The sequence below is a fragment of the Copadichromis virginalis genome, linkage group LG22, assembly GCF_057382275.1.
Source record: "Copadichromis virginalis isolate Kocher_CV1m ecotype Utaka linkage group LG22, C_Virginalis_male_GT1.1, whole genome shotgun sequence".
Lineage (NCBI taxonomy): Eukaryota > Metazoa > Chordata > Actinopteri > Cichliformes > Cichlidae > Copadichromis > Copadichromis virginalis.
Window position 1 is genome coordinate 9,960,834 of NC_140638.1, and position 21,183 is coordinate 9,982,016.

A 21,183-nucleotide genomic window follows, 5' to 3' on the forward strand; every position below is an offset into this window, starting at 1 on the left:
CTTTCTTTTTAGTACACATAACTCTCTTATAAATCGATGTATTTTGTGCCCTCGTCTCCATTTACTGAAAAACATTTTTAAGACAAGATTTCTACTGTCAGGTCTTTTCCTTCTGGTCCTGTCCTAGATCTGTCACTGAGAGCTCCCTTGTCACAAGGGTCACCACAAAAAAAATACATTTGCTCGTTGGTGCGTTCCGTATTTTCACCCTCACTCTTCAGGAGCTGACCCACTGTCACCACTAGATGGCTCCATCTCCTCATTCTTCTCGTTTAGTTGCTGAAAACAATTTACTCTGCAAATTATACTGTGGTGCTAATTTCCAGGCAAAAATAAACAGCACTCAATGAGCTCAGAAATCTTGCATCCTAATTTTAAAATTATAATAAACATATTTACGCAAAAAATATATATATCAGATGAGATTTAAAGTCTTAAGCGCTGTTAGTTACCATCGATAACGACGGGGGTGGGACGGGTTAAAAGTGTTCATGAAAAATGAGAAGCTTTATAATGTCATTTGAGACTTTTTGCAGTTTTTAATTATTGATGTCTCTTTTAGATTGATTACTGTACTGCTTTTAGAGTTAGCTGCGTGTGAATAATACTTATAGTTTTTAAATTAAATGCACAGCAATTACAAGAATTTATTAGCACAGAGGCATGAAAATATGCAAAAATCTTAACATGTTTTTAGATGTCGATAAATAACTCTAGGATAATACACTTTATGTGAAGATTTTGTGTTTTTGTATATTCAATGTGATCTGTAACCCACATGTAATAACATATACCCCTGAAACTGCATTTATTTCTTTTTCTAAAGAAAAAACACTCACAAAAATGCCCCGAATCAAAGAAAAATTTATTGAAAATTAAAAGACGGGTAGTTCAAAGCTCTTGAACAGTAAAAAAGATTTCAGCATCAGACCGAACAAAATCAGTCCTGTTTGATTCATGCAGTATGTACAGTCGAACGTGGACGAGAAGGGCGCGGCGAGATGTGGCCAAACTAGTTCTGCTAGTTCAGGTCGATTCCATTTAAAATCATCACATCATGTTTGTTTTTTTTCACCACAAATCTTCACATTTCTCTTCAGTTAGTTTTTTTTTTTTTTTACACAAGTAAAACTGCAGGATTACAAAGCTTCAGATCTAATTCTATACATGGATTATGTCATGTAACACTACTGATTTTATTTTAATTAAAAATCTAGACAAACATGGCCTCTTATCTAAACAGATATGACGGCGCCGGAAAAATGTTCACGCGTTTTCTGTCTAAAACACATCCGTCTTACTATGGAAACATCCACAAACCAACGAGAATATGCAGCAGCTGCTGATGAGCTGCGTGTAAAAGCTCAGAAAGCAGAAGTGACGAACGCCCGGGGAGACCGCCACGTCTGCGAATCAGCGAGCCGGGCATCTGCCTCCGATTGGTCCCGTTGAGCAACGTATGAATCAAATGTCTCATGCAAAAACCCCCAAAACAGATTAATCAGATTTCTCCTACACGCTTTCACCTTCAAACATATCAGACGGACACGTGACCGTATTATTTCCTAAGGCACAATCTCTTTTCTTTTTTGCCGTGTCCGCGGAAACATTTTTTACCTTTTCGAATCTTTGCCGATGCGATAAACACAAATCAAAACTCACCATTTAACACCTAAACAAAACAAAAAAAACAATCACAGTAACAGTTGCGCTCCTCTTTTCGCTTCTACACAGAGAACTCACTGAACATGTTAACCGTTAAAACATGAGATGAAGCAAGATGGAAAAAACAGAAATTTAACCCCTTCATCACCACTCTAACCGCTCTGATAGGACTTCTACATGTAGGTGATGGAGCGAGAGCTTTACTGCTTCAGGATCGGCGCATCCCCGGCGCCCTTGGCTTCTTTATGGTCGACTTCCAGGCTGTCGTCTGCCAGCTCCCCCTCCTCTCCTCCCTGATACATGTCGTGGGTCCACTTCGGGCTGCTGCCTCCCTTCCGGTACACGAAGCGGCCTCGGCGAGTGGGGAAGGAGCCGCGGCCTCTGCCCCGGTTATCAACCCAGGTTTTCTCTCCATCGCGATCATCGTGCTGAAAGTGTAAAGATGTGATTTATTTATCCCACAACATTCACACACGCTTAAACATCAAAGAAGTCCAAAGCACCTGAAATCTTTTCTGAAGGAGCTAAAACATTTTCAGACAAACTCCAGTGAATTTCTGGCAAATTACTCCTACATCATATTTATAAACCAACTGAACCGCTGAAAACAATAAAAGCTGAACAGGATCGAGCAAACTCACTCAAACTGAACTGAAAACAGAAACTTAAAAAGAAATACAAATAAAAAACATTAGACATCCAGATCAACAGAATCAACTTTGTAGGAATAGCACTCACTCTGTTAGGCAAACCTCAACTTCTTTTTAAGACTTATCTAGTCAGCCAATCACATTGCAGCAACTCGATGCACTTAGGCATTTAGACATAGTCAAAACGACCTGTTGAAGTTCAAACTGAGCATCAGAATAAGGAATAAAAGTGATTTAGGTGACTTTAATTTAAATGGTTATTGGTGGTTCAAGTATTTCAGAAGCTACACACAACTGTCTCTACAGACTATTTTCTTTACAGAGAACGGTCTGAAAAACAGAAAACATCCAGCGAGCTGCAGTTCTCTGGATGAAAATGTCATGTTGATGCCAGAGTAGAATGGTCTTGGTGAGTTAAGTTGACAGGAAGAAAACAATAACTCAAGCAATCACAAGACGTGCAAACGAGCATCGCTGAATGCACGTGACATAGATGGGCTGCAGCGGCAGAAGTACTCAAATGATCCCAGTCACCAAATCACAATCCAGCAGAGCAGCTCTCAAGGCCAAAGAATGTGCAGCTCAATACTGGAAAGGTGTACCTAATAAAGCAGTGAGTATATATTTTGGATTATGCCTTGCACTGACTGAACAGCTGTTGTTCACTGGACTACTTTTTCGGCTTTGCATGTCCTCCATTTCAAATACACCAGTAAATCAATTAGCAGCTGCAGAGACTCACCAGGTAGTACTTCCTGCTCTTGGGGGTGTATTCAGGGTCCCACTCCTCGTCAGGCGGCCGCACTGGAGGATTTATGTTGGCAGGGTTTCCATTGCTGTTGTTGCCGGGGTAATTTCCCCTGCTCCAACCTCTTCCTCTGACTCTGGGGAACTGAAAGCAAAAACAACAGGCAGGACTGAAACTCGCAGTCTTGAGACAAACTCTTTGATATCTAACGAGATGGAGGAGAAGATTATAACTAGGTCCTGTGACAATGAGACAAGAACACACACACACACACACACACGGACTACAGGCATTAGAGTTTAGTGATGAGCTGACTTTCCACTGACTGGCGCTACGTTACCTTTATAAAAACCATGTAGTGCATGGAATATGTATGATAGACTGTCATCATCATCATTTATTGTCATCATCCACATTATGATCCGTAGCATTAGGAGGAAGGAACAGAGCAGACAAGCGCAGTCTACTGTCTACTGCCATTAGGATAGGAAATCGCAAGAAGATGACATGTCAATAACAAAAACAGCCAAGGAGACATTCAAAGATGAAGGGAACTTACAAATCCACGGCCTCGGCCTCTCTCCATGCCATGGCCCTCATAATCTCGAGGGCCTCGGTCACCAGGGCCAGCGTAGTCCCGCGGTGGATAGCGTGTGTGGCTGAAGCCCTCCTCAGGGTGCTCCATCCCTTCCCCCATGTATTCTTTGCCTCGGAATGGCGGAGGATAAGGGGACTGGGAGGATGAGGAGGAAGAAGAGGAAGGAGAGCGATCCCGCTTCTTCTTACCCTTCCTGTAAGGCAGGTGACAAAAAATAAAGGACGTGCGTCATTAAAACTAAGTTATGAATCAGTGGATATACTGATACTGCTGTTATGAATCTGTGTCAAATAAATAACAACAAACTTGGATTTCTTGTGGTGCTTCCCAGATTTCTCAGAGGATCTCTCTCTACTCAGTCCCTGGGAGCCTCCCGGGCTCCTGGCCCCTTCACGCTTGAAGTCGCGCTCCTTCCCAGCAAACCTCTTACGTCTTTCAATATCCAGGCGAAGGTCCATCACGTCGCCTTTGAACTTTTTACTTGGGTCCTGCAGAGATTCGATTTTAGCAAACAGTTAAAGCAGCCGTTCACAGGGCTGATGGGAAATTTTTGAATGAATGCACAGAGCACCACACTGTATACAACTTATACAAACACTGCGTTCCCTCAGGTGGTCAAGAAACATGTTACCGTAATCTGCAACTGTTACAAATGTAGAAAAACTATGATAACAAAATGTTTATATCTTACAGCTATTTGTGGAAGTATCTGTGGAAACCAGCAGCATGCATGTAGCTTATTTAAATAAACTGAATTTTACAGTTTTGTGGCTTGATTTTTTTTCTTTTTAGGAAAAATACTTACAAGGTAAAGGCACTGATAATCGTCCCTTGAGAGGCTTGGACTCGGGATCTTAATTCACTTCCTTTAAGCCTTTGCTTGGGTTCGTACATACCCAATCAATAACCATATCTCATAGGCTGGGGGGCTTGCTTGGCACTTATAAAACACAATTGGGCTCTTTTGATTTAGAAATACGCATCCTTTGAAAGAAAAGCACAAAGCTGAACCACTGCTGCTCTGGATTGTCTCAGATTTGCTTGTTCCACATACGTCAAATTTCAAAAGGGCTCGTCACCTTGTAGCTTGCCTCCTCCAAATCCTCAAACAGGTGAGAGTGCCTCTTAAAAGCACTGGGGGAAACATCGATTCTCCTAAAAGACGAGGGAAAAGCCTCATTAGTGATTGTAGGAAGTTTTCAGAACAGAGATTCTTGGATGAATTAATCAAAAATGATCAGATAGTCGTTTCTGGAGGCTACCTGTGGATTTCTGGGCTCTTCCTTGGCTTCATCATTTCTGCCTCTGCAGCTTTTCTTTGGTACATGGCAAAGCGCTCACTTAGAGTCATGTCAGAGGAGTGGAAGTGTTGAGCTGCAGACAAACCACAGAAAGGTATTATTCCAAATACACACAAGACTAACGCTGATAACTCGCTAATATGCAAGTAATGAATCGTCGGAGCTCATCAGTTTGCCCAAACCTTTGCACGGACGTGACACTGCAAACACACTGTACCTTTGATGTAGTGCACAATAGAGACTATGTGCTGAGCGAACAGCTCAGACGGGCTGCGACGGAGCTGTGTGGACTGAATGTGCTGGAAAATGGAGCGAAATTCTGGATCCTTCTTAGTGGTATTCAGCAGCTCCCGGGGCAGGTGGCGATCTTTAGAGAGGGAGGAGCTAAGAGCAAACAGGAAGGAAGGAGCAAAGATTAATGCAAACATGCTGAACAAATATATGATGAAATGTTTGCTATTTGGTATCTGCATTTATAATGGCTGACAAATGAAAACTCAAGAGTAAAAAAAAGAGAGAAACACCCTTCAACCATGTAATTACGATGCACAGCGTGTCCACCAGATGGTAGTCTACTACTTCCCTGAACAGTAAATAAATAACTACATCTAACAAATGTTAGGGAAGTCTGTTCATGTTTCAAGTGTCTGAAAGAAAGAAAAATGGCATTGGAATATTGTGTTTTTAAAATCACCAAATTTCGAGTTCAATGTTAAATACAGACGCTATTTTTTGTTTTTAAAGAAGCTGTGAAGTTTAAAATGCAAACGTCACACCGATAAAAATCATCTCTTTCTTTCCTTATTGAGAGATTTGCTAGTTTGGTAGTTTGAAATCTTAAAAATAGAAAAGTGTCCAGCTAAGCTTTAAGATTACTGGTGCCACCTTTACTGCCCGTGAGCATTAGGCTACGTTCACACTGCAGGCGAAAGCGCATCAAATCTGATTTTTTTTTGACCCTATGCAACCCATATCCGATCATGGTGTGACAGTGTGAACGGCACAAATCCGATATTTTCAAATCCGATCTGGGTCACTTTCATAAGTGGTACTGAATCCGATACATATCTGATGTTTTAGAAAGCGACTGCTGTTTGAACAGTCAGGTCGCATTAATCCGTCTTTTACATCACTGACACAAGACAGACGCCAATTATCAGCTCCGGAGAAGCGCCCGAGAAGACATCGCGAACGCTTCCTGGCCATCCAGAGTAGATGTCAGTGAAACTGTTGGGAAGACAACGTGAACATTTTATTTGTACTGTATAATCTGCAGATTCTGACAGAAATCTGCAGCTAACCTTTGAAGCGCCGCTCCTCTAAAACAGCAATAAGGATAATTATTAGGTTATTTACATTATTATGTAAATAACAAAATAACTTAAAGCAAAAATTGGGAAACGTAAAGTCCGAAGTCTTTATATTAAGGGCCATCAGTCAAACAATATTGTTTGCTCTGCGTCTAAACAGAGCGCGTTGTGTGTGACGTCTTCTTTTGCGCATGAGGGTTCACACTAGAGCGCGTTTGCTGTCGCATTTTATTTGTAGTTTATTTGCACATACCTGGGAAGTTCATCTAAAGAAGCGATTCTGAGCTCAAAGTCTTCTTTTGATGCAAACAGACGCGGTGCGGGCGATTGTTCACGAGGAGGAAAAGCTCCAGGGAACAGTGGCCGGTCTTTCTCTCTTGAAGTGGTTGGTGGGGACAAACTCCTTCTGGCCTTCTCCTTTTCTTTCTTCTCCTTCTTCTTGGACTTCTCCTCTTTCTTATGTTTGCGGCTTCGGTACAACTCCTCCTCCACATCATCAATGGGGTCTATGTCTTCGGGGTCTACACGGACTTTCTCCTTAATGGACGGGTAAGATGTTGAATAGCTTGACTCGTCCCCCCATTTCCCGAACATGTCCCGAGCTACGAGGGCAGGTTTTACCTCAGCATCCTCCTCAAGGTCCCTCTCTTTCATCCCGTGTGATTTGAGGAACTCCTCTTCTCCAGCCTCAAAGAAAGGCATAGTCTTGTCTCCCTTGATGTCACCAAAGGACGAGAGGTTGAAGAGCTCTCCAGTTTTGCCACTTTTCTCTTGTTCTCTATCTACAGTGATCTGCTCCTTTTCACGACTGTTCTCCTTTTCAGCTGCCTGCTTTTTGTTTTTGTTCTCAGCCATAAACCTGAAACAGAGAAATTCAAAGTGAACTTTAGCACCCGCACCTCCAAGTGAACCAATAATACGATTTAAATTAATAATTTCAGACTGGGATGAATAATGCAAGAGGGAAAACAAGACCACACAAGTGCAACATGTTCTAACAAGCTGAAAGTGAAAGGTACAATACACACTGGGGATGGGCATGCTTAAAACCAGGTTGTAAAAAGATTATTTACTGAAACATTAGACATTTTCCTGTTACCCAACCTTCTGTCCTTCCTTAATGTTTTCATTTTCATTTCTGTCAAACTTGTGTATCACAAATAATCTTGAAACTACCTTTTATTCTGAAAGAAAAATCGCTTAATGACACTTAATAAAACAGAATCATGAATCTGAATGTGTATTTATAGGCAGAAATAGACTAGAAGTAATAAATGTATGAGCTAGTTTGTCAGTATCACTTTGAGACAGGATATTGCTCATTTTAGATACACTTCCCAAATTATATAATAGTCCTACACATTTGTTTAGTTGTCTAATAAACGACTCCAACATCCCTCACAGTGTTACTGGGGACCAAGCTAATGCCACCCAGAGTAACTATCTGGTTAGGGATTTTTAGAGTCGCATACAAAAACCTCAGTTATCAGAGGTTATTGTACTGCTTCTAAGCAGGAAATTGGAGGTCATAGAGAAACTTAATGTTCTTAATACATTCCTGTAGTTCAGCTAACTTGTGTGAGTTCATGAAAAGATAAAGCTGGGTGTCATCTGCATAGCAATGAAAATGTATGCCTTCTTTCTGTATCTATCTATCTATAGAATATATAATGTAAATATAAATGGTCAAAGTCCATAATTAACCTTAATGTGTGAAAAAAAAAAAAGACTCTCCATTTACATGACCAAAGTGGAGTCTGTTATTGTAGGGTCTTTAGCTTACAATATAAAAGCATATTGGTACGGTACGGCCTTATTTTTGTCTCCATTTGTTTTTACAATGGTCAGTGCTCAAATATACATCGCCAAAGTTTAAAGTCATTGAGGTCAGAATATGAAAAGGTAATTCCTCGATTAAAGGGACAGGAGCTAAAGCACCTAATTTCAGATCAACTTTAGCAGTTAGGCTGTTTACTAAGCCCCTTCAGAGCTCTATAATTACTGAATTTCATGACTTCATTTTCAAATATCCATCAGCAGACCTTGCTTTTTCTGAAGAAAAATGGCTTAAAGGGTTTTAGACAGCAGCATCTCCCACTGGTTTGTGAAGGGGTGGATCTGACAGCATGCTCATTTGCTAATTACCTGGGGCTAATTACTCGTGAGCCAACATGCAAATCCTGAACAATTGTCCTTTCTAACTCAAAAATTATTATAATTTACAAATTGGCTTCATATTCTAAACAGCATGGCCTGAGGGTTGATCATAAAGTCACCACAAAATAACGGAGGCTGAGGCTGTTTTCTCACATATTTCTATAGAACCAGAAGTCTATTGCAACCTTAAACATCACCCTTTGCTGGCCATTTAGAAAAATAGTGCCTTAAAACAGGTTTAAGGCACTTCTACATTTGCTTTTAAGAACCAGGACCACTAATTTAATTCCCCAGTTAGTGTGTTGTTTTTTTTTAAATAAAAGCTTGAACTACCCTTCACTTTCCTCAAGAGACTGAAGGCAGACAAACACAAGCACTACAACCAAATTTGGAGATCACCTGCCAATTCAAATTTCAGGATGCTTGTCATCATTTGACTTAAACAACCTTATGGAAAAAAAAAAAAAGCCCATCCCCAATGCAAACAGTACAGACCATGACTCACATTTTCATGGTTATATACTCACGTCAACACCATCGTCTTAAGTAAGTGGGATTTCATACAACTTCCTCTCAGAAAACAGCCGGCTACATTTTCAATTCACTTAAAATCAGGAGTCTTATGTTTCATTCCTTTTTAAACTGTATTCTTCCAAGGATCTTTGAAAAAAGCTAAACATGTTTGAAAGACAAATAACGTTCATGATTTGTTAGGAAAAATAAAAAGAGAAAATAATATAATTACATTTCAATATCTAAAATAAAGTACTGGACATACTTTTTGAAGGCAGCAGAGATCACAGTCTTATCTGTAGTTTTGACATCATCCTTTGAGAAGAATCCAAATCCGCTGAACGAGGCCGTTTGTCCAGACTTTGTGGGGCTCTTTGCTGGAGGTGATGCACTGCTGATGGTTTTCCACATAGTGCCACCACTGGTGGGCCCTTTGACCTCAGGACCAGAAGGCGCATCCTCTTTCTTAGTCTCTGGGCTGGTTGGTTTGGGGCTTGCATCGTAGTCAATCCATTTGCCTCCAGAAGTCTTCTCGATGACGCTGCCATCTGGTTCCGGAGTAGACTTCTCAACCTGACTTTCAACTGGCTTGTCTTTAGCATCCTTGTTGCTGGGCTTTCCCTTGCTGCTGCGGTGGCGTGGGGATGAGGAGCGGGACCGAGAGGAGTAGCTGGAGCGCCTAGAATGGCGGGATCGTCCAGAAGACGAACGATCAGAGTAGCGGGAGCGGCTCCGGCTGCCCGAGCGCTTCCTGGGTGTACGGGAACGTGAGCGGCCCCTCCTGGGGCTGTGAGAATGGTGGTCCTGGTCATGATGCCGATCATGCCAGCCGCCCCCGCCACCACCGCCACCTCCTCCTCCTCCGCCACCACCACCACCACCCTGCCAATTACCCTTATAGCCATAACCTCCTCCACCTCTGTTTTGGTAATGGCCGCGTTGGTAATAGCCTCGGCCTCTACCTCGGTAGTGGTACGGCCTACGGTAGCCTCTGTTGTAACCTCTGAAGCCACCTCTGTTGTTCTGATAGTCCCGAGAAGGATAGTTTCTATAGGACGGAGAGTGCGAGCGAGAACGGGAACGAGACCTAGAACTGAATAAAAGGAGGGGGGAGAGAGAAGAGGAGATACATGTGAAAAGCTGTTCATAACATTAAGAACAAGTCAGTACAGGTAATTCACACAACACCAAACACAAAAAGATCACTGTCAAACTGTTGTCTTCTTAGGAAAGTATCACACATTTCAACCGGGTCTACTTGACATGTGGATACAAGATTTGAATGAAAACTTCTGAAAACCTAAAGGTTTATAATCTTAGTGCATTAGTAGTCTGTGGGTGCTACAAAAAGCTTTGAAAACAAACATCTATTCCTGCACGTAAAAAATAAAAAATAAAAAAATGGCATCCACCAAAGAGGTTTAGGTCTTTCACCAGTTAATAAAAACTAAAGGTCTGAGAAATAGGGAATAAAAAAGGAGGACTGAATCATCCCAACACACACAGTAAATAGACATTCCCAAAGTCCCATTCTAAGACAGGAAAAACTGTCACCGTTGCACAAATTATTATTTAATGTGATTATTTCCTGGTCTGCTTTAAAACTTTATATTTTGTTTGGGCTGCTGCTGAACAAATTAAGCAACAATCATCATCTTACAAGCCAAAAACAACCAACTCAGAAAATAGACATTGAAAGCAATAAGTTGAAGCCCTCCAAGTTAAATGCTTAAATTTATACTGATTCATAATACAGGAGTAACACCTCAGCAGCCTGACCAGCAGATGGAGCCCAAATCAAGAACAGGTCTTTTTGCTCTGGTAACCTTTGAGACTCGGATGTCACACAAAATCTTTATTCACTCGTGGATCTCCGAGGCTACAAAACGGACCATAGTGGTCCACAGACCCTAATGTAGGTGCACACTCCAACAGGAGCTCAGTTACTGAGCACTGTGGCCTGATTGGAAGGAGCAGCAGGTTGCTCACATGTAAACTAAAACAGACATTAAAGATCTCCGTGATTAAAAGAGTTCCATTTCAGCAAACGGTTACATTAACAACAAAATTACTTAAGGAACTTCACCTACACATTCCAGATAAAATCAAAGTCAAACTTTTACTCATGCAACACAGATTATCTCTCCTGGAAAAAGAAAACAAATCTTCTCTGCTTACCCCTTGGACCTTTTCATTGAAACAGAGCTGTTGTGGACTCGGCTGCATCAAATACAAGACGGGAAAAAAAAACAACACTTGTTCGCACACGAGGGCCTTAATGAATGTGTCGGAAAAACGAGTAGACCCAGAGGGAGGAGGCATCAGAAAGGGAGGGAGATAACAACAAGGCCAAGAGTGGTGACTTATCTTCTATTTCCTGCTTTGAAAAATCATTGATATTCAATACGGCAAGAAGAAAAAAGAAAACAATCTAACAACTGTCTCTGAATGTGTTTATTGGCTCCAAAAACAGGCAGACTGGAAATAGAAAGGCACGCCGGTAGATTTTTAGAGTGAAGGTGCGCTGATGCAAACTGCTTAAAAACAAATCATGCAAATCAAACCTAGAATGAGCTGCGTTGAGTCAAGGCTGAAGGACCCACAGAGTGAACCTGAGCAAATGCTGCATACTACACAAATACATGCAGCTGCAAAACATCTGTATTTGTGAGAGATAATTTAGGAAGAAACGATCTTCACTGAAACCGCTCAGCCCTTTGCATGAGTGCTTCACTGAAAGATGAGCCGAATCAGATAGTGAGTGAAACACGAGCCGAGCATTTCCTTGTTACTTCGTACTCAGTAAACACCAAAGCCACAAAGACCTTTGTACACAAATACACTCCACTTGCACTCATTTTTGACTGAATTTTCTTTAGATAGTAAATGCCAAAATCTATGACAGCAACTATTACTTGCATCATATGCCAAACATCATATGTTCCAAAACAAACAAGGTCCAGTTTGTCAAACTAGGCAAGATTACTGGAAATGAATGCTTTGACCTCCTTTAGAAATGGGCAGACACTCCCCTCTAAGCCTTCTATCATCTAACCCTCTACACCACAATGGATTTCTAATGGGATAGTCCAGATACCCGAGAATTATGAAGGATAAATGAGATCTGATGAACTTTACACGAAATATAGTTTTAAAAAAATGCTGTAAAGTGTTAATTATGAGTTCATTTTTAATTTAAAGATCACCCCTTTTAAATTATATTCGACCATTTAACGTTTGTATATTTTATCATGTATTTCTTCCTCATTGCGCTCTCTTCTTACTCAACTCCACTTCTTCCTCTTCCTCCTCTTTTAAGTCAGAGCTCTAACACAATACATTTATTTATTCCCGATATTGTCGACAATAATTACTGTACACGCAATCTTACTGGTTGACTTACTCGACAGCAGAGAAGAGCCAGCTAAACAAAACCAGCTCTTAACTTACAACCAGTAAGTTAAGAGAATACCAGCTATCTTAAGACTCAAGTGATCTGATAACTTAAAACTGATCTTATCTGGCAGCCGGAATGGAAAGAGTGGTCTTATTTTTAATATTTTTATCTTATAAGTTTTAATTTCATCTCACTTCAACTTTTTTTTTTTTAATATACCGTAATTTATGTGTGTGACCTCTTGGCAAGCCTACATTTACAGTATGCTCTTTATATATTATACTCTTACTAGTTGACTCAGCTGGCAGCAAGCATATGCACCTCCTAATGTGTCAATTTGGAGTCATATAAGTGTCAATATCCAGCACAAGCAGCACATATCAGAAAAACGCCACCCTGCTGAGCCATACTGAAATATTTATTTATATTCAACCTAATATATGCTTTCCTTGTTTTTGATATCCATCCATCCATCAATTATTTATTTAATTATGAGGTCAAAGTATGTAAAAACTGATATTTGTGACCCAAAGGTTCAGTCAAATGTTTACCTGTAACGACGTTTTCTGGATCTTGAGCGGCTTCTAGAGTGGGATCTGGAGTAGGACCTGGATCTGGACCTAGACCTGGATCTGGAGCGGGACCGAGCAGGAGAATTTGGAGGCTTTGACATCTTTGATCTCAGGCCAGTAAAAGTATTGCTTTCCTGGGAAAAAAAAACAAAACAAAAAAAAAAAAAAACAGAACACAGCTGCTTGAACACAGAATGTACTTTCCAGGCATCACTAAGCAAATGAAACAAGTACCAAAGGTTGTTATGTCGGGCAAACATCAAATGAAACAAACATATATCAGGACTACGCAGCTAAACACTTCAAAACCTGCTGACAGATAGACACTGAATAATGTGCGCAACACCTTCTTACCCATCACCAAGACCCTGCGGCCCCCCATGACCTTGAACTGTCATGAAAATAAATCACAACCAACTCAGTGGCAACAAACCAAGGCCAATGGGCCAGCTTAAAGACCGCAGCAGACAGCAGGATCAAGGTGTAAACATATACACAAGAGCCGGCAGCAATATGAGACAGGAGGAGAAGAGCTTCTGTGCACAAAAGATATTCAGGCTGTTGCTGAAGAGGAGCGAAAGCTGGCTAAACATCAGACACGCTTCAACATCCACAGTCGAGCCACCGAGATGGCAACAAGATACAAACAACATGGTCCAAATGTGAGAGGCTTGTTGTTTCTTTAAAAACGAATTTATCAAGTAAATCCAGTGAGAAATACAGAATCAGCTCTGTGGTGAACATGTGTCTTAAGATACACAAAAGAAAAAGGAGTTCTTGCTGGGTTTCACCTGTTAGATGCTTTTAAAATCGAGTGAAGGTAATTTATTCTCTTTTCACCTTCAATATGATGGGAAACCAACAAGGGCAAAACAAAGTACTCCTCTTATATCATGTCACCTGGATCCACATAAGCAGCAGAAAAGGGACATATGGATGGGTTAAAAAATTACTCAAAATTATTTTTTATAACGATATAATAATAATTATACAAAGAAAGTAAATCAACATCAACTGATCACTATTTAAGTTTCTCGTCCTTTTTAAAATCTAACATGCTAATCATTACTAGCTACAAATATAAATATTGCTGCTATTTAAGACTGCAAATTACAAATTTTGAAAAATAACAGGTGACATTTAAAATGTTTTAAGACCTTCCAAACTTTAAGCTCTTTTTTTTTTCCTTCATCGCCTTTTTCTAATAAAGGATCAAATTTCTAGATGTATAACAACCCTTTAAAGGTTTGTCTTAACTGACAGTTAAACACACAGTGATTTTAATCTCAAACACGACTGATCTATCAGAAGGGTTACGAAAGCCAGAGGGAAATTCATGATTACCACCTGCTCTTAAAATTTTCGTGCAGCAGCTGCAGGCCAGGAGAGCACCGGTTGCTCTTGAGGGAGTGGCGTTGCGAACCTGTGACTTCAGTACTTCTTTATTCGAGTTAGAGCTGAAGTTCAAGAAAATCCGCTTTGAAAATTAATCTTTTGTTGAGTTAATGAAAAATCATGTTCAGTAATCGAGACTGCCCCAAAATAACTGATTGGTAGTTTAATCATGCACCCCTAAAGGTTGTTGCCATAGTTACTGCAATAATAACAAGGGTTTTTAATGCTTCTGAATTCAACAAGTAGATTTTTTCTTTAAGACAGCTTGTCCAACACTATTCATCGCTGAATTACTTCTTTCTTTCTTTTTTAATCTTACCACTTCTACTAAACATTGTTTTGTGCGACAGTTAAAGAGCAGCAGTGAAGTAAACAGACGCCGTCTCCTGTTAAGTAACCTCAACTCCAAAAATAACTAATTAATCAACGCTGACAGAAACCTCCGAGGAGGTGAGGGATTAAAGAAGCCTTTGGGGGATGCAGATGGTGTTTTATCCCAACACTGCAGGATAAGACGATGAGACTTTCTTTATCTACAGCAACAATTCCTAAACTTAAGTACGCCGTGTCCCAATTTACTTTAATCACAAGCCACAGTTTTATTGTGATGTTATGATGAATTTCTTTCAGTTTTTTTCCCCGTTTATGGCTCTTTTTGCTTGCTGATAGCCACCTCTCCATTTTCCTATCAATAAGCAGGATTATTATTGGTAAATTAAAAAAAAAAAAATCAACAGCTTTGCTTTTGTTTTATGACTTTTCATTAGTATTTTTTTAGACGTAAATATTTAATCAACAACATAAAAGATTTTTGTAATCCACCTCTCTCAGCCCACACTTTGTGAATTGTGAATTAACTCATCTACAAGCCAGTTTCTGATAAAGTAACAAGTATTTTTACCCTCCACTAACTTTAAATTGGGTGCAGGGGTGTTTCAAGTGTTTTTCAAACTCTCAGAAAGCAGCAGGCATGTAGCGGGCGGAGCTGCTTTTGTGCAGTAAAGCGCAGAGAACTCGTTTACAGCAACAGGAACTAAGGAGGATGTTTAAGAGGCAGCATCCTGGGTGATAATGACGTCAAACTGTCATCTCTAAAGTCTGAAGCCTTTAAGATCTCACTTTGAGACAGCAATGAAATGACAACTGTGGGGGGGTTAACCGAATGTTGTGGTTTGAAGAGACGCCACTTTCTACCTGCTAAACAAAGGTTTTTCATGCAGGTTTTTAGACCACCACTGCAGACCACTTGAGTTTTCTTCATTTGTGCAAATCTAGGGCACAAAAGGTCCTCACTTGTTTTTTTCCCCCAAACTTGAGAATGCTCAATGGCTGACTTTACTTCAAAAGAACCCATGCCTTTTCCCTTTTCAGGGTTCCTTCAAATTGCAATTTGTTTTGTTTCCATTTTTCCATTTGTCTGTGAAACAAAGATTATTGTTTATCTACACAGGCCATCGTAAAAAGTAGTGACCAGGTTGAAGGCTGCCTGTCTCAGTCTTTTTTTTCTGTCTGTGGGACAGACAGCAGATGAAACAAAGCCTGCTTCTCAGTTAAAAGCAGCAATTTCCTGCAGGGTTGTAAGGAGGAGAAGTTTATTGGCGCATTATTTCTCTGATTCACTACTTTGTTTTCTCTCTTCATTCACTCTATAGATTGTTTTTCTCATGTTAAATTTCTCAGGGCTTAAACCATGGCAATAAGCCCATAAAGCCTTTACTGAGTCAATGAGTCATTTCTGACTTTCATTTTTCATCTCTTCCATTTGCCCTGTTTTTCACCCCTGGCTACCACGAGGTTGCTGGGTTTTTGCTTGTGGCAGTTTAGTCAATCAACAGCTTGCAGCGATGTATGATGATCCAAATAATCAAAGTGACTGGAGATCGCTCATCAATCAAGGTGGTCACTTCCTCTCTTTAACGTGTTAAATTTAACATAATTCCTATTTGAATCTACCCAATACATATAATCAATACAGGTTCATGCCTGGACCTCTGCTTGCTTTGAAAATTATTTGTGTGTGTGGGAGTGGTTAGATTGACCCATCATCATCATCATCGTCAAGTGAGAGAAAACTGACTGCTGGTTTTGACTTTTAATTCAGAGCTTTTAATTTTACTGTACTTGAACAAATGCTTGTTCATCTCGCTCGCCTCAACGTTCCCCATGGAGTGTTTTTGTTGGTGGAAAACAGTGTGGAGGAGAGAAAGATGAGCATATTTAGGAAAAATGTGAAAAGCTGTCCGTGTAGCAGGCAGAAAGTACCTCCAAACTGCTGCTGTGAGCTCTCCTACAAGTAACCAATGTCCTGCTGCTGGTGGCCAGTAAACACAGAACGGAAATTAAAAGATCAGCATATTGACAGTGATGTCTGATCTACTTTTCCAAGTCAGGATCTGAGTTAGGGCTGGGCGATATATCGAGTTCTTTTAAAAATATCGATATTTTTATACGAGATATAAGATGTGACAATATCCTTTATATCGATATAGTCTATGTTACTATATGGTTATGGTTACGAAGCGGATTTCAAACTCCAGGCTGTCAGTCACGCAGTAGAAGTTGGGAACAGAGCAGCTGTGAAATCTGCCTATGTTATTATGCTCAGCGTCTTTTAGTTTACATTTTAACTGCACAATTGTGAGCTCTTTGTTATACACAAAAACAACAGTTTTCTTTTATTTATGGAGGATTATTATTTAATAAATGCTCACAATTTATTTTTGAGTAGTTTTTTCTATGCTGTATGTTAATAAAAGTGCCTGTGTGACATCTGGGACACAGCTTTGACTATGAACCCTCTTTTTGTTCCTACTTTATGGCTTTAAAAAAAAATATCGAGATATATACCGTATATCACCATCTAGTTAAAAAATATTGAGATATGAATTTTGGGTCATATCGCCCAGCCCTAATCTGAGTAATATCCGATCCAAATCAGATATTGGTGCATGCTTTGTTTTCAAGGCTGCTCAGAAGAATCTACCTATTATCAGATACTTCTTTGTCCCCTGAATAAACCTATGAAGGAAATCCTACAGGGGAGGTCCCCACGGTTCGAACAAAGATAAATATTCAGGTCAGCCAAAAAATTCCTTCAGTGAAAAAAAAATAAAAAAATCAGACTAATACCAAGGAAAGAAAACAATCTCCTTGCATGAAAGGGTTCCTGTGTAAGCAGCGAGTCTCTCATTAAGAAACTGTTTATGCAAATCTAAGCTTATAAAAGCTGCGAGTTTATAAAGAGTTTATATTCACAGAAGCAGCACCCCTGAGTCTGCCCCCTTTGCAGACTTTATGTATGTTTTGAATGATAATTAAAGCAAGGTGACTCTCACAACATTACCTACTGTATGCTACTAAAGCGTCACCCACACTGGCCCAGACCAAAAAAAGGAAGTGAAAACAAGCACAAATAACTTCAGCTCTTTCACCGCACACCATCTCTGAATGTCAAAGTGTTTCTCGTGCCCCGACTCAACTATCAGATAATGTGCAATAAATAATGTAGAAGTGGTTTGGGGTTACTCTGAAAAGCAAAAAGTGCTGCTTGACGGTTATAAGCACGATGAGCGAAGAATGAAACTAACTGAAGCTGCGAGGGGAAAATATCCATGGGTGAAAACTGGAAGAACCAGAATAACAAATCATGTTAAATTAGGTGATTTCAAAATGGCGTATTCACTCTTAAGTATTTCAGTACTGAGCTTCAGTGTTGAGCAATACATCACTAAAACCACTGAATGACGTCTTGCTGTGACAAGGTGTTAAATTGGTGAAGGAGCAAATGAATAAATGCCTTTATACTTGATTCTAACTTGCTGCTACGTCTTTTTTCTTTTTCTTTTAAACACTGCTGCAGCTACTGCTCCTAAAAAACATAGAAAACACAACTTTTTAAGTTTCAGGGATCTAAGTTGCAGCCACCACTTAGAAATCAACAGCAGCAGCAGAGAGAGCAGTCAGTGACAAAAATACTTAAATCAAAAGCTTTATTTTACCACTCTATATGATAAATTTCAAGATTATTAATACCATTGAGGTTGCAGGAGCTACAGTGTGTGGCTCAACTTTGCTTTTAGATAGAGAAAGGAAAAAAGGGAGGCATCTTTCATGAAAATGAGCCAAATTACAGGACTTCATGGTAAGTCCTGAATATATGTTACTGTGGGTCAACTCCTCACCTTGTTAGCTGTTCAGGGGCGAGAATTAATGGGGTTTCACAACATGGCTGGATTTGTGGGAGTAATGCAAGTTGGTAAGATTGCACTAAAATACCCTTAGGCGTAGCCTATAGCCATTTATTTTATATGTCTATGCTCAGTTACCTTTAAATAGTGTTGGATTTGTGTCACTCTTTGCATTATACAATATGCACCACTAAGCCCTATAACTACTCCATAAAAAGCCAAATTTCATTTTGCGCTTGAACAAGCGTGGTCAGCGTGGATACTAGCACTCATCTTTAACCTCGAGTTCGATCGGTTCACTAATTTTGTTAACCATTACCATTTAAGAATGCGTTTTTAAGCAAGAAGACTGCCTGAGGTTAGGAGAGCAGGTGTCACAGAGATGGAAAAAAGAAAGAAAAATCTTTACAAAATGACATTAAACATCGATGTGTTAACGATTGGTTTGTTTTAATGTACAACCCCAACCGTGGAGTCCAGTAAAAACCGATTGCAGCTATCGATACTTCCCCTGCAGGCAACAACGTTAATGAACACGTTACTCATTTTTCGCCACCTATTAGCGCAACCACAAAATCAAACTCGCTTACCTTGTTCGCGTTTCCACACGAATGGACGAGAAGCGTTTTTTAAGAATAAATGTCTGCAGAAGTAGACCAACCTCTGAGGCCAGGCTGCCTGGTCGTCGGGTCCCTCCTTCCTGGTTTAGTGCGCTGACCGAGTGTTAGCCACCTAGCCTGTTAGCAGCGGCACCGAAACCAACTTAGCGAACAAAACAGGCCCACCGTACCTTTACGAGAGGCAAGGCGCTCGGACTACACGCTCACACTGCATAACATATTTACTCGGAGACATCTCTCTCTCTCTGTTAATTGTGCTAAATAGTGCGCTTTGTCGACATTCACGGGTAGTTAACGCTCGACCTCACGCTATCTAACGCTAACGCTGAGTCCAGATCACGCGAGACTTTTTGTGACGATGCATAAACGCAGAGAAACCTGTAGAACATAAAATATAAATATATATAAAAAATAAATTCAAATGTACTATATCTAAAAATTATATATACAGTGAATACATGAAATATATAAAAATTAAATAAGTGCACAAAATGCACAAATATATGAAGAAAGATTAAAGACACAATTTAATAAAATATTTATAAAAGTATTACGCTACTATTTGGCATGGAAAGCAGTAGATGTCTGTTTATATATTAAGACATCGTCAAAAGAATAAAAAATAAAATAAATTGAATAAGATTATTTAATTAAGAAAAATAAATACATACATACATAAAAAAAAAAAAAACACCCAGCACGCCCCTGCGGGCGGTTTATCCTTCAAGCTCGGGTCCTCTACCAGAGGCCTGGGAGCTTGAGGGTCCTGCGCAGTATCTTAGCTGTTCCCAGGACTGCGCTCTTCTGGACAGAGATCTCCGATGTTATTCCCGGGATCTGCTGGAGCCACTCGCCTAGCTTGGGAGTCACCGCACCTAGTGCTCCGATTACCACGGGGACCACCGTTACCTTCACCCTCCACATCCTCTCGAGCTCTTCTCTGAGCCCTTGGTATTTCTCCAGCTTCTCGTGTTCCTTCTTATAAATTTCATAACAGCTTAAATAAGGTGAATAGCATGTAGCTCAATAAAATAAACTACAATATGAGAAAACAAAACAAATGTGTTGCAAACGTAAAGCATCATTTGGACACTCAGTTAATTATACCTCCTGTATAAGTTCACGTTTCACACGTTTTTCTTTTTCTTGTCACAAAGCATTCCTTGCATGTTCTGCACGTATTCCTTGTTTTACTGGAAATTTAACGAACACACTTTTATTATAACCATGTTCCAAATAATGCTTTAAAACAGGTTAAATGGAGTGTCTCCAGTCCCCAGTTTAAAAAGAAATACAAAATGATGGGGGAAAGCAACAAGAAACTATAAATATAGGCTGCACTTTCAAAAGTAATAATGTAGCTTCCAAAAAATAAGAAAAAACAACAGAAAAAGAGATAAATCCATAATAACTTTAAAGCAAAACCAGCCTTGGTGAGTTGCATGCAAATGAAAGGCAAAACAACTGCATGAAGACACAAAGACAAACATGACTAAGATGCAAAGCAACACAAAAGACATGTGAAGTTAACACAAAATTACATAAGAGGACTACAAAGACACATAAAACCACCAGAAAGTTGCAAAATCACTAAAAATATGAATGAATGAATGAATGAATGAATGAATGAATTAAAAAAAACTTTGGTCAAAGGAAAAAGAGATGAAAATGAAAACAAATAGATGGAAAACATGTCTACTAGATTTGTGTGTCTGTTTAAGTCCATGTGTCTGCTTCTCTGTAGCAGAGTTTGAGCCCACTGTGTTTACCTGCCTGTACATGTAGCATGAAATTGCATCTCATGAAACTCAAATATGTAAAACCTTTCACAGTAACCAAAACGCCTGACACTTACCAGAAGACAGGCAAGAGAGAAGCGCAAAGAACCAAAGGCCAAAGTGCTCATGAACCCCCTACATAAAGACCTTATAAAGGACTCAATCAAAAGTCATGATCTCGCTGCATCATTTTATTTGGTGCTTCAGATAAAAACCTTATTAAACATTTATTAGCAGCATAATCCTTTACACATTTACCTCACCTAAACTTGTAAACTGCATTTATAAAATA

The 21,183-nt window shown here is 39.8% G+C and overlaps 1 protein-coding gene across 3 annotated transcripts; it reads right to left on the bottom strand.

Moving 5' to 3' along the window:
- Positions 1-846: 846 nt before the first annotated feature.
- thrap3b (thyroid hormone receptor associated protein 3b) lies at positions 847-19,458 on the bottom strand. Of its 3 annotated transcripts, none has more exons than XM_085446991.1 (11): positions 19,155-19,458; positions 12,891-13,045; positions 9,208-10,035; positions 6,526-7,131; positions 5,180-5,346; positions 4,924-5,035; positions 4,741-4,816; positions 3,968-4,149; positions 3,623-3,854; positions 3,058-3,207; positions 847-2,093 (listed from the first exon to the last, which is right to left on the bottom strand). In XM_085446991.1, exons 2-11 carry the CDS (start codon positions 13,010-13,012, stop codon positions 1,866-1,868), a joined length of 2,703 nt encoding a protein of 900 aa, XP_085303117.1. In that variant the 5' UTR covers positions 13,013-13,045; positions 19,155-19,458; the 3' UTR covers positions 847-1,865. The 3 variants fall into 3 exon arrangements, with proteins under 3 accessions (XP_085303117.1, XP_085303116.1, XP_085303118.1); XM_085446990.1 differs by having other exon boundaries at positions 19,084-19,458; XM_085446992.1 differs by lacking the exons at positions 12,891-13,045; positions 19,155-19,458 and adding an exon at positions 11,121-11,284.
- Positions 19,459-21,183: the final 1,725 nt, after the last annotated feature.